The 14,720-nt window shown below is 43.8% G+C and overlaps 1 protein-coding gene across 2 annotated transcripts in view; it reads right to left on the bottom strand.

The window, feature by feature from the left end:
* Window positions 1-14,720, bottom strand: part of LOC135900506 (transient receptor potential cation channel subfamily M member-like 2) — a 382,962-nt gene that overhangs the window by 178,475 nt on the left and 189,767 nt on the right. For both annotated transcript variants that reach the window (XM_070536288.1, XM_070536289.1), the window contains 4 exons: window positions 13,367-13,619; window positions 10,045-10,129; window positions 9,371-9,422; window positions 4,353-4,482 (listed from right to left, as the gene is read on the bottom strand). In XM_070536288.1, the coding sequence (XP_070392389.1) occupies window positions 4,353-4,482; window positions 9,371-9,422; window positions 10,045-10,129; window positions 13,367-13,619 (520 nt within the window). The remainder of the gene's footprint in view (window positions 1-4,352; window positions 4,483-9,370; window positions 9,423-10,044; window positions 10,130-13,366; window positions 13,620-14,720) is intronic.

The raw sequence follows: 14,720 nt of genomic DNA, 5'->3' as shown, positions 1-14,720 counted from the left end.
ATCACGAAACAAAGTATCAGTAATTGAGGCCAAAGGATCGTTGAGACAGGATATATCTGCGCGAATGTTTCATCAATCTCGTTATCGCAAAAAGAACTGCATTACCTGGACGCGAATATGCACATATTAACTGTGATAGCACTCATCGTATAAAATGGCGGCGTTTCTTCCAGAGTAAACATTGATGGAAGTAACTAAGGCAGCCTGTATGTGTGTCAATTGCTCTCTTTGTGCGTCGTCGTGTTTACGTCTTTCACATCAGATCATACTCAACCAACATGCCCAGCTATCCATCCTAACATTATAAAACTAGGTTTAGATGAACTACAAGAGAAAGCGGTACACTCTATGCCACACAATTCACAGGTGCATTATTAATGACAGATTGTGGACGAAATGCGAATTTGTCCGACCTATGAAGTTTCAGCAGTGTATTTGAAATTTGACGGGCAATATTAGCACCAAAGTCGATCCCTACTTAATCTGAATGCCATGAGCGCATTTGCAGTGTTAACAAAGTATTCAAGCCTTGAAAATAGACGAACTCACGTAATGCTCCAAGCAAGAAATTGAAGCTAGGAAAATATGCTTGATTGTGTTCTCCACGTTCTGCACAAACACATTTCACATGCACTAACCCTCTTCGAAGTCAACTCAATGTGCTTGTGCTTATGGTTTATTTCACCATCACACCTCTTCACATTTTCAGGTAATAATGGGCCCACAATGTTAGCTGGCACTCAGGGGCACTCATGTATGCCCTTAGACTTACTGGCATTCAGCTGCACTTGTGTTCATTTACACTCTCCTAAACTAACCCAGTGGTTTCCCACTTTTGTCAAATCGGCATAAATGAATGGCATGGCTCCAGAATATATGTCTACATGTAGTTATATTACAGTGCGTGCAAGTGCTTCAATGTCATCCTAATGCGAACAATATTGTAAGCACTTGTCTATTTCTGTGTCCCACCCCACTTTCGTGCTGACAAAATATCATCATTAGTGTCGACCTCTGCCTGTTTACCCCTGTGCAGAAAACAAATTGCAGTCTGGAATAAAATTTGGAACTGGTAGCTTGACGTAGGATATCCCTCTGTTGAAATTTCGCCAGTGGCGTAGAACTTACCCCAATCTACAAGTAATGAATGTACTGCTCCTCTTGTGACAAATTCTGCTCTTGCGCAAACCGACACTTCGGTGCTGCTGATTTATTTTTATTTCATTCTTGGCGAGTGCACGTTTTTTGGACACCATAATGTTTCCTCGCCAGACGAGTTTTCGTCGAACACTTGGCTATGATTATTTTCGCATCAAGCAAATTTGGAGCTAAATTGGGCTTTGAATTCCAGGGAACTCGACTAAATAAAGAGGAATGCCGGAGACCAACTAATATCCACACATTACACATAATAAAGTCCGTAACACGCCAGAAAAGTGTTCAAAATAAAACCGTCATGCGACAAATGAAATGCCATGAATCCGCTTCTCAAAGTCCATCAAGGGTATTAAAGAACGGCAGATTTCATGGGTAGAACGCTACAGGCGATTACTAGCGGCTCAATAAAATGCGAGCCCTCTTGAAAATACGCGGATGAAATTTCAATGGCAGGAAACCTGGGGCGCTATAACGTAAAACTATTCCAAACTTTTCTATTCTAATTCTGCAATCAGCCCTCCGCGATTGGTTAAAAACTTTTTTGGACAACCCCAAGTTCACATGTCTGTCCCGCGACGTCACGAAAACCGCAACAGCTCCCCATCTCATATGACCTGTACACACTGATTATGTATGATTTGACCGAACAAAATAAAAATAGTTTTCTGGTTCGACTCCTTTTCGCCGTTAACCCTCGGCTACTGGTGAAAATTTTTCTGGCTGCACCCACGTAACCTGCCTCTCACGCGACGTTACAAAACGGCAAAAACTCACCACGTCAAAGTGACGTGTACGCGTTAAAGATGCATAATTAAGCCGAACAAAACTGAATTTTCTTCTGAATAGCCGAAGGCTGCCCGTACCGAAAGGAATAAAAGATGGCTGCCGCCAGTCGCTCAGGCACTGGCTGCTCGGCCATGCTGTAAAGGATGGGTTTATTTGCGTATAATAAATAATAAACCTTTTTGCCTGTCCGTTTAATGTTCTCGAGCCCTTTTGGTACGTTAACGACCTCGTTCTGCCAACTCTTCTTTGCTGAGGATCCGTTGTAACGTCATTCTTAAGCTTCCGTTGCATGCCGCCGCAATTTGCATGCTGCCGCCACCAGGTATGTAAGGGAAACCGGACCAATCGCAGATGCCAGCACTACCCTCTTCATCCGGTTATCGAGTTTCAGTGCAGTGGCTCGGCCCTATCAAGTCCCTCTCCACTTGAGCATGCTCCTCGCGTCTTGTCAGCCAATTAGATCGGACAAGCTGTTGAGTGTAGGCAATGTTATTCGCTTTTCAAGCAAACAAAAGTGACCACCTATGAAGGAGGAGAGCGTTTGATTGGTCTGTTCGGACAACACTGCGGGTGACCGCCCGATGCTTGCGTCGGTGGTTACGCAAGTTTGACGTCAGTAGAATGGAATAAAAACATCTTGGAATAGTTTTACGTTATAGGGCCCCTGGCTACACAAGCAAAAATACCGCCAGCAATAATGCAATTGGAGGCAACCGAAACGGAACGACGCGTGCAGTTATAGGTGGTTCACACGCCTAAACTTCAATGCGCCGTTCCGCACGTTCACATCTTTATATCACCGAGATTCGTTATATGCTGCCTCATAATAATGCAATAGCAGAAATGAAGCATTTAGCAAGCCTAACGTATGAGAAGAAAAATTGACCTACCAAATCGACACTGGTTCACGGCTGTACAGCGCGCACTCCTGAGCGCGACAATCCGGCGCATTTGGAGGGCCGCCGCAGCTGATGATCCTTGTACGGCAGTCGCACTCGGACGAGTCGTCTAAGTTATACTGAATTCTTGCAATTTCTAGTAACATCGGTGGAATTGGATGTCACTGAGATCACCAAGAGGGTCAGCGGTGCTGCCAGATGACTTTATAACGTGTACACAGTCGCATAACGACGCTGGTGCAAAGAAACGAGGATAATTGCCACCGGAACCGATCTCCTCTTCCACCTGCTCACGCAATGTTTTTCCTCCTTCCCGGTCGGCGCAGTCTTTCCTCCTCCTCCGTTATCAAAGCTGCGCACGGAGGCGACGACTTCTTTATTAGTCTATTCGTTCTCTCTTTTTGCCTTTCGCCTTTGTTTCTCCCTCACAGCATCTCCCTCATCGCTAATTGTAACTTTTGCTTTGTAATGCTTTCTCGACGCTTCAGCGAGCTTTATGGACCGCAAATTTGCAAGGCTGCAAATAAAGGATGCGTTTGCTCAAAGGCCACATACAGCAGTGAGCAGCGGGTCGGTGTGTTTTATCACGCATACTCGCGTTTGAAAGTAAGCTTATGTGCGGTAGTCTTAGCTGAACCGAGAACGTACTGCTTATACGGAGGAGGTTATTAAGGACTTTACTAACAGTGTATGTAAAGACTATTTTATATTTAGCATAGTACTTATATGCTGTACTCTGACTGCACTGGCCTGCGACAAATAGTAAGCGCTCGTGATTCATTGGTTCCCTGTCTAGTCACAAATGGCGTATGCTGGAAGAAATTGAGCCTTCATAAATGATATACTCACACAAACACAGCACCTTGACCTCCTTATCACATGCCCTGGTGGCTTAGCGATGTTGGCATTGCGCAGCTAAGCACGAAGGCGCGAAATGAAATCCCGGCCGTGGAGTCCCCAGCTCGATGACAGCTAAATGCCTTAGGTTTAGGGTAAACAACCCTGAGTGGTGAAAATTAATACTGTGCCCGAACTACGGCGCGCCTCATTATGATTCCTTTATTTTAGGATAGAAAACTCATTGAATACTTATTTTGGCCTCTTTCCTGATGACTGGCTCTTTCACAATATCAACGCGCAACCAAATCCCTTCGATGGCAGCTATCGTCGTGACATTGACGCAACCAGTCGAAAATCGCTATTGTAAACCATGCCCTAACTATCGGACGTAATATCATGTGCCTTATCTCCTTTGATGTTTTAATCGGAAGCTTCTTGACGTGGCTCTGCTATTCACAAATCGTGCTCCTGATATAGCCATAACAGGTGGGTGCTAACAGTTTCTTTTTTTTTTTGAAGAAATCAAGGCCCTTAAAGGCTGCAAAATTTGAAGTACTCCTTGTTATCGCGTCCCTAAACACTACAGACTGTCTATGTCGCGCTATTGCTGTTTCGGCTAATTTTCTAAATTGTTGGATCTGTTACAAAAGAAGAGTCTTTGGATTTTACCTGATGAACCCAAAACTTGGTGATGGGAGCGCTCCACATGAGGTACACCATCTTGTAAAGCACTGGGTTCATTCGGATAAGCGTGCCTTCCTGCGCCGCTGTGGCTCCCGAGTCGTAGCGGTCGCCCTTCCTGCCGAGGGCCACACATAGTAAACAACCTTGGACACAGTGTCAACCTCTAGAATGCCACATCATCTGCCTGGTGATTTGTGTATCAATTACGATTACAGCGAACAGAACGGCACATTCTTATTTTTTTATCTTTCCTTTTTTTGGAGGGAGGACGACAAGCTAATCAAAGCCTGTTGTTATAAGTAGCGTGATAATTAAGCATAAACGAAATGCGTTATGATACTAACCCACATTTGTAATTGCGTATTTTATGCCAGAATACCAACCCTGGCAAAGATAGGAGAAAAACGAAGACTGATGTCCCTGAACAGAAAATTCAAACGACGATTCTGTAATGAACGCTCAACTTCCTATAACAAACAAGTGCCGAGGTGCTATGCTTAGGGGCACCCTAGGAATGTCAATATACGCTCCAAGCAAACAAACACTCCACAACTTTTCTCTGTTTTTGTGCAGCGACACGTAGTTCCTGAGAGATGTGCACAGTGAATTACGTTCGCCGCCACCGTGACCCCACATTATTGAGTGAAAGTAATTAAAGATAAAAATAAGTAAGTAATAAGTAATAAAAGTAAGTAAAAATACGCATTATTTACGAGTTAGACAACGGGAGGAACGCCACTGTACTCCGGGGCTGTCACCGAGTGCACAAAGCAAACATACCGTGTCTTCTGCTAAGACATCACACAGTATAAGCAGCGCAAGAAGACTGGAGTTTTCTTAATCATAGCCTAGGTACCTGTCTCATACCCGCCACATTTCCTGAAAAATTATTAGCACAAATATTGCCCAAAGGCTTATAGAATGAAAAGCTACAGAAATGACCTACACCTAAGTATGCAAAGCGTATGCATGACGAGTGCTGGAACTGCAGATAGTTTCGATTTTATCCCTGCGATTCTGATACTCTATGTTTGCGTCGAGTTGACACTGTATTTGAGTTGGTGTCGGGAATACACACTTCGTTCGATATCGAGCAAAACAAGAACAACGGGAAAGCAGGAGCCAACGTTTCGACAAGGGGACTTCTCTTCTTCAAATGGTGCTGAATGGTGTGTGCTCAGAAGACAAGTCCACTTGTCGAAACGCTGGCTCCTCCTTTCTTACTGTTCTCGTTTTGCTCATCGTCTTGATTATCGTTTTCGTTTGAAATTGTAGCTCGAAAAGCAAAGCTCCGAGCAAACCTCACAATATTTTTACCTTGTAATATGTATAACGCTTTACACTCAGGAAATGTGTAGTCTTACTTATAACGCTTCTACATGGCTGCACACGTACTGGCTAAATGGTGTGTGCTTATAATTCATTGAATGGAAATAAGCGCAATAAAATTTTACCGGTCGGTCGTATGAAAAAAAAAATGTGCTTGTGGAACATGTAGCAGAACGGGCTCGGGCACGGTAGATGCCGAGAGGACATGTGTGTAGCATTTCAATATATCAGAATATGCCTTTGTGGATATCACTTATAGATATTACCAAGAGTTCACGACAACATAGACAGGGAATCGCTATGGGACGATCTAAAGGGTGAAGGCATCGAAGACGATTTCGTGGAGCTGCTGATAGAGAAATATAAGGACAACACCGTGCAAGTTGTACAGGTAGGCCATAAAAGCAAATAGCTATTGCTAATTCACCGAGGAATGATGAAAGTGTTTCCTATCTGCATTGTTAACCTTTTACAATATACATAAAAAGATTAATCGAACAAACGTGAATTAGGTTTTCATTTACATCCATCAATTACAAAAGGTGCCAGAGAAGGTCCCTGGGTTAACGAGTGAAGGCGAAATATCTAGCTGCGAATGCGAGATTTACAGAGATTTCCGAATATGTGTGGCAATGAAACGACGTCTTCGCCTCTATTCTAGATACAAAAAATAGGCCATTATGGTCTCTATTGAAGACACGCCTAATGATGTGTCATCAGTTTGATCGCAGGTCATGCCCACAGTCAAAGAATGCAAAAACTATGGTGTACACTTGATAGAAACACACCTACTTAAGTGTGCACTAAGATGATCTCAGGGTGAAGGGGAAGCGGAACGTAACAACTATTAAACATACAGCCTAGTAACCGACATGCATCTCACTTGACTCTTCTAACAGTGTGAACATGATACTAACTAATCATATCGAAAGTTTATCATTCATTACATATTTCAGCAAAACCAGCGTTCATAAATTCTTGCGTGCCACCTTCAGCTTTGTACTGGAACAACGCCAAACTTCCCACAATACTAATCACTTATATGACAGAAGTAATTCCGCAGCAATCAGTAACCAACTGCATGCTTTTTTTCGAAATTTTAAAACATGCTTTGGCGACTGGTCTGTTTAAGTTAAGTGGCTAACTTTCAGGACTAAATTGGCACAACTAGTAACAGAATTTATTCCCGCCATGACATTTCGCGCCAACGATTACAAGCCATGACCCTCCACGACATTAAAAGCTCTTGAAAGCGACTAAAGCGCCTAATCCACGCAGCAAAATTCAACCCAAGCGTATACGCATGGAGCAAGAATTATGCGGCTGAGGATACGTATCTGCAATCTGTTCGCAGCGCGAAACGCACATTTTTTGTAACAGACCTGTCGACAATATTAACCTACCATTTGCGAAAATTTTAGCAAATACCAAGCCCTCAACAAACACGCGATATCACTCTTATCAATGTACATGGACAAGAGGTAAGTGAGGTTGAATGCACGAACATATTTAACACTGTATTCTCATCCGTTCTCGCTAAGAAATTTCAGATACCACTACCTGTCCTAACTAATCATTCGACATCACCAATGCCATCAAACATATTTTTTACACATAAAATCACCTGTACTATCGAAAATATGAAGCTTTCATCCTCGTCGGGTACGGACGAAACAACTTCCAAGCTCTTAAAATATAGTCAGCACGTCTCCGCGGCGTACTTAAACTTCGCGCACTCACTTCCCACAGGCTACATACCCGGCAACCGGCAAGTCGGAAAGGTGATTCCACTGTTCAAATCAGGCAACAAAGAATCACCTCTTAATTACCGTCCCATTTCTTTCACTAGTGTGCCATGCCAAATCATGGATCATGTCATTTATTCTCACATGATGAATTTCCTTGACACGAACCATTTTTTTAAAGCTTCTCAGCACGGGTTTCGTAAAGTCTTGCCCTGGGAAACGCAATTAGCCATTGTCATTTATTATCTACATTATCTGACTCTAACGTTCAAACTGACGAAGTCTTTCTCAACTTCGCTAAGCCTTTCGACAAAATACCTCACGAACACCTACTACTAAAACTTTCCCAGTTCAATTTGCACCCTATAGTGTTACAATAGATAAAATAATTTTTAGCACACCACTCTCAGTGCGTCTATGTTAGTAGCCAGACTTCTAATCACCTCCCAATAACATGATGCATCTCTTAAGGACCTGTGCATGGCCCCCCTTTTTTATATATATAAATGACTTACCTGTACATGTTCCGTGTAACAACAGCATGTTCGCCGATGACTGCGTTGTGAACCGCACAGTTACTAAAACATCTGACCAGCTAGGTCTCCAAAACGACTTAAAATGTGTACAAGACTGGTGCAGCTAGTGGCTCATGTAACTTAACGCTGCAAAATTCTATCATGTGTGATTTCACCGCAGACACAACCTCCTTTCCTTCTCTTACTTAATCACTAGCGTCACAGTAGAATTAACCAATTCTTACTGGGCGTAACCGTCTGCGAACATATAACCTGGAATGCGCATGTCACAAGCAACCTATGATTACCCAACAAAAGCCTTGGTTTTTGAAACGGTACTTCTGCTACGCACCACCAAATGTAAAAATTCTCGTATACACGTCCCTGGTACGAACAAAACTGGAATGTGCATCTCCCATCCGGAGCCCTAGCCAAATCTATCTGATCACTATAGAATCTAGCCACCAGATTCATTCATTCGTGCTGTTCATCAATACCAGTATATCAACTTTAAAAACAAAATCCGGTCTAACCAGTTTGCTTGTCGTCATGTCGAATCGCCAGTGTGTGTTTGTTCCATTAGTTTTTTTTTTCAGCTCAATTCGTCATCCGCCCTACATCAGACCTACGGCAGGCATCTCACTCCGCATTGGTCATCCCCTGCATGTTGCCCGTACACTTACTCATGCTACAGGGTTTGCTGCATCATTCTTTCCTCACTTAGCCATACACTGGAATGACCTTCCGCACTACGTCACCGCAACCACTCTTCTATCTACACTTTCTGAATGTATAAGTGCCATATTTACCCATATTTTGTTGTATATATGAATACTTATAGCTATACCCACCCCTTATGTAATATCGCCATATATATATCCACGTTGCCTGCCTTATATGCTTAAAGTGATAAACTGAAGTTAAGTGAAGCACTTCTGGGGTACCATAAATATGAGGTCGTCCGAAAAAGCAGGAAAGGAATAACGCAATGAAGGAAGAAACCAACGAAAATTGGCAAATAATTACTGGGTACTTGAAAGTGTAAATTGACAACCATGATTCCTAAAGAAGAGAGGAAGAGGAAGGGAGAAAATATAGTGGGCGCAAATAAAAATAAGAGGAGTCTATCATGTTAAGACACCCGTGTTACGCATGTGGCCAATTGTGATGATGATGGCATTGAGGGTTACGAAATATCGGCATTGAAGGTGGCTTCTCTGCAGCCAGGCGAACATTTGACGTCATTTTAAACCGTGCGATGGTAGACAGCGTGTAGCGGTGCGAGCGGCTAAAGGAAACCGTAAGCGCAATTCCACTCCCTTTAGGAACGTAGACAAAGACGCTAATACAGGCTTCCTCGAAACGCCTTCTGATGCTAACAAAGCCAAGTGCATATCTGTTCCAGCACACTTACACGTTCTCTGTGGCACTTTTGGAGAAGCCGTAGTCTCTTTCGCATTCTTCCTCTGAAAGAAAACAAGAAAAAGAGCACTTGAAACCTTAAAAGTAACGTTAACACTGGCCTGAAATGCACCTGCTTGGCACTGCTAAATTCGCTTCCCAATGACTCCATCTTTAGAATATCAGCCTGGGCTTGTTGGGTTTCTATCGTGGTGTTAACAGGATAACGAGAAGACGACACCACAAGCGCTGTTCTTGTACCTCGGGCCATATTGAATGTGTCGACAGCGCTTGTGGTGTCGTCTTCTGTTCTCGTGTCCCATCTACGTTTTGCGCTGTGAACACCACGATTCGATCTTACCATTCATACTAACATGCAATTCATCGAAAGCAGCAGCAAAACTGAATGTTGAGTTGGCACTTATTCATTTCATGAGCTGCACGACACACATGGTTTGAAAGAGAGGTTCTCTGTGAATTACAGTGCACTTCAATAGAAATACCAGCTCAGAGTTAGCGCTGGTTTTATCCGTGCTTTTTTTTCGTCACTAGCGCTCAACACACAGGCTGACACAGAAGCGGCGCTGTGCTGCCCAGAAATAAGAAGCTACTTGTAAAGAAACCATGGCATTAGATTTTTTTTTTACTTTTGCTTCACTGTGGCGTAGCAGCCGCTCTCACGCTTACCTTCACCGTATTCCCTTTGATGCGGGTCACTTTTGAATCGCACCCATATGTACATGGGAAAAAATGTGAATGCGCAGAGAATAACCTGTAACAAAAAGAAATACAAGTGCTGGCAAGATCTTTGAAATCATGAAAGGACCATCTAATTCAATGCTGCTTTCAATGCTTCAAGGCTGTACAGGGTCAGGAATATTTCGCTGCGCGTGTTTGCCTGTTCTAGGGGCGGGTAACACGCGACAGCCTACCTGAAACGCTGCTCTTTGTAGCTGACGACAGGCGCCGACAGAAGTTTATGCTGGCAGCGTTGCGCAAGAACTTCGCAGCCCCAAAAGCACAGGAAAATTTGCATTCTTTTCTTCAAAACATGGCAATTATTTGCTCGAAGTGTTACACTAAAAGAAGTTGACACCGAAATACAATCTTTCGGCAAAATTTGAGCAAAGACAGTCAAGCGGTCAGTGCACAAGCTTTTTTTCGAACATGCGCAGCGAAGTATTCAGTAATCTGTAAATACATAGAAGTGATATCACTAGCAGAATGATTCTGTCAAGCCGTTGGTCTGAGAATAGTGGTTGGTGAAGGTCTTGTACATAATTTCAAAGGCATGAAGCACTACAAGTGTTAGTGACATATTTTGGACAATGAAATCCGGTGTGCTCCTGTGCGGTGCGCACCTGTCAGTCCTTGAAAATCCCAGTTAGGGAGACCGATTTTCGTGCCAGACCGTACATCCACAGCAAGTGTCCGAGGTGAACAGCCTCAGGTCGACAGGGCAATGTAGACAAGGGAAGTCGGCAAAATGGATCCATAACCTTAGGAAAACGATTGGCTCTGAAGGCTGAGCCGGCCTGCCTAGGGTCCAGAAGCAGGACGGCAAAGAGCAGAGACTGGGCGAGGCTTACCGCAATAAAATCAGTGCGGCTCAGCCCGTACCAACATCGGGACCTTCCTGTGCAAAGGCGCACCTGTGCATTTGCTGTGGACTTCGCGCCTGAGGCTCTTGCTTCGGCAGGCAGAAAACAGCCGACTGAGAACTGGCGCGGACCGGGGGAATCTGGCTAATTAAAACAAAGAATTGTGGGGGCTGTTGAAGGTGCTGACGCAAGGCGGTTGCTGCCGAGTGCTCTGAATGACAACACCAAGAAATTCAAGAAATCTCGGGTAAACGCCGGGAGCATGTATTACTCTCTGTAGCCTTTGTCTTTTTTTTTAAGTCACCAGTTATCGCAGCTGATACTTCCAATCGTTCGGAACTTAGACTTCTGTACAAGCTTTCCAAGATTCATGGAGACTGTAGAACACGTGCAGCCCCATTAGATGTGCGCTTTTCCTTGGTCTTCCTGCCGTCTGGACGGGCCCTGACCATCTAAGGGAGAAATTCTGTAGAGTCTTCTATAGCCAAAACCCTCGTCATCTAATTAGTGACACGCATGAATGAATTAACGAGATTCTCACTGTCCCTATCCAGTATATATTAGGAGCACAAGAAAAAGCACCTGAAGCTTCACATTATCTGAGGAACATGCTGGAGGAATGCAAGAAGATCCAGAAAACTGCCTTAGAGGTGGCAGAAAAGAATGCATATCTCCAAGGCAGACTTAGAGAAATGGAGAAGGTGAAACAAAACGAGGTACGTATTTTTGCTGAAAATAGTAGAAGAGAATTCAAACATGGGACAACACAAAGTGCACTACCCTGAAAGAAGTCTGGAGAGGTAGGCTGTTCTCCTAGTGAGAACTCCTTAGCAGGAGGAAGGAGGCTAAAGTAAAATCAAATCCGTGCAAGAATTTAAACCATTTGCTCTATGGCTTACGGATATTGGACTGAAGCAAATCATGGGAGGAATCGCAGTGACTGCGACCTCATCCATTGCGATTGAAAGATTAAGAGGGCAGTTGCAGGAGCACGAGGATGCAAGGCACTACAAAACAAAACTGGCGAATGAGCTACAATGAGAGATAAGACTACTTTCAGTAGATAAGAATGTAGATTCCGCTGACATCCCAGTCATTCTTCTCGAGCAGGGTGCGCACGTCCTGCTCTAAGAATGCTAAGCGCCATCTCGTCAAATTTGAAGGAACGTGCCGGTACATTGGGCCGATATCGCAGGCAGCAAGCTGGCCTAGTGAGCACGTCGCCTGCCATCGTGGCAGCACTATACACATAAAAATACACATATTCCGTCAATTTTATGGGCTGCCTTCGCGTAGTAGATGCAGGTATTTCGACATAGTCATAATATGAGGCTTGAATTAGAACGAGGATATTTCTTATGTGAAAAAGAAAGCCCCGCGGAAAATGTGGTACATGAACCTTGCGAAATTCCACAAAGGAAATGAAATTGCTGGATTATGAAATTCTTAGAATATGCATACGTGATGTGGAATCACTGCGCCAAAGCTAAAATTTAAAAAGATCGAAATGGTGAACAAATGGTATAATATTCGTCTACAGCACTTCAATTACTTGACATATCACCTAGCGCAATACTAGAAGATGCGCAACTCGAAACTAAACTTGCATTGGATGCAAGAGAGGCTAAAACATTTCTACTTGCTTTTTCATGACCATGGGTATGCGTAACAAAAGCAAAATACAATTGATTCGCTTTCACGATGTCACACAAGATTAGGCCGCCCAAAAAAGCTTAAGCAATGTTTTAGGAAAGCTAAGTTGTTTAAGAATTATTTTTCCTTGCATTATCCGCCAGCGTTGTCCGCATTATCCACCAGTGTACTTCAGTGCGGAACCGTAAAGTCGCTGATGTCTGCAATTGAACAGCTGTAAAATAGACCCCATCGAGCTCCTCTGGAGCCATTGTCACTAATATGCGCGATTTTTGTATTATCGTCACACCCAGTTCACTTTTCGCGGCCATAGACGCGCATGCTTGGTGCAACACCTGCCACTTGCTGTTTCCTCCAAGCAGCGATCGTTTCCCCCTGTTGTGTTCGCCAAGCTTTGATCTTGCTTCTGTGTTTTTTTTTCCAGATTCAATGCGTTGCCGATGCATCTGTCTGAGACACCAACCCCAAATTTATGTTCTTCAATGAGTTTCTATTCTTCTCGTCATACCATGCTCGTTCCTTGCTGCTTTTTTATATTCTGGATACCTGTGAGATGTATCTCCTCGTCATGTATATACGCATGTATTTATACCCACTCCTGCCTAAGCTCTCGCCTGAGACTGGCCATACCCTAAAGAAATGCCCAAGCTACTAGAAGCCGCAGTTGCCAAGCGGCTTACTGTAATGGAAGCTTCTCGAGTAAGCAATTTCGAGCCGCAGCGATCCATACACCTGTGGTAGTTGCGCGAACGCACCTTCAGACTCAGTGGCACGCTGAAGAAGCCCCACTGGCTATCGCGGACGCTGATGCGACCGAGGAAGTGGTTGGTGAGCCACTTCTGGCAACAGGGGTGCGACAGGAACTGGCGGTTGCTCGCCTCGGCAGCGATGTCCACGGCCGTCTTGTATTTCCAATCGGCCGTCTGCACGCTCAGGATGTCGTAGGCACGGCACCTACACTCCAGGTAGCACAAATTCAGCACACCGGAGGCCATTGCAGCGAACTGTCTGCAGAAGTGATAACTGTTTCAGCCTCGTTCACTCAGGCAGCAATCTTGAGCTGACGCTTTGCGTGAAACGGTCCCACAGACGCGGACCTTTGCGAAATAATTTGCATGTTAGCATTACACGCTGGGCGAACGTGTTTCCTTGGAAAATATTAATAAATAGGAAACAAGTGTGGCGTATATGAAGAAAGTCAGTGCGAAAGTTCGACCTCTTGTCTGGCAGCACAGTTCGACACTATTATAAGGCGCAAATTATTTCTAAATAATTTCCGAGTTCACCCGTGGCTAAAATTATTAATATAAATTACGCTGCCGAGTCTGAGAACACGGTAGTATCAAATTCTAACCGCAGCGGCCGCAATTACATAGGGGCGAAGTGCAAAAATTCCCCTATGTCATGCATTGGCTACACGTTAAAGTACCCCAGGTAATAAAAGTTTTCCCGAAGTGAGAATAATGATACCGTGATTGTGACGCGTAGAACCCCACAATGCATGTGTTTTTTTTATCGAAATAACTCCGAGATATAACAAATTCACAGAGACATACATAAATAGGTTGAGGTGTGTTCTATAAGAATGGTGCATGTTGTCGAAAACCAAGTCAATAACATTCATTTGTTGCTTAGTCACCCTTCTTTTGTTTGTAATATTCACTTTGACCAGCAAACATTTAAACACTTTCAGTCTTGGTCTGTTGATAATAACGTAATTCAAATAAACGACATTTCTGCATAGGAAGGGAATTTGCGTAGGTATCGCAAAAAACGAACGTGAAACGTGTTGTAGTTAAATGTCGTTACCTTTCTCGTAATCGGCTTCAGCAGCACTGTAATAATTTTTACACTGGGAGCTTGATAACGTTGGGTCATTTTCTTTTCTCGCTTAGTGTATTCGCTTATTTGCGCTTTGTCAAAATGAATCCGCTCGAACTTGTCCAACTTGTAATTACTGACTTTCCCAAAAAGCAGAGCCGATAACAATTATGTATGTAGCGCCAAAAAAGACAACACACAGCAAGCGAGACGGGACAGGAACCATGCTTGCTATGTGTTTCTTTTTTCGGTGCTACAGCCCTCTTGTTGAAACATGCACCAACTAGC

The sequence above is a fragment of the Dermacentor albipictus genome, chromosome 3, assembly GCF_038994185.2.
Source record: "Dermacentor albipictus isolate Rhodes 1998 colony chromosome 3, USDA_Dalb.pri_finalv2, whole genome shotgun sequence".
Lineage (NCBI taxonomy): Eukaryota > Metazoa > Arthropoda > Arachnida > Ixodida > Ixodidae > Dermacentor > Dermacentor albipictus.
The sequence above is the reverse complement of the archived record's forward strand: the minus strand, read 5'-3'. Positions and strand labels throughout refer to the sequence as shown.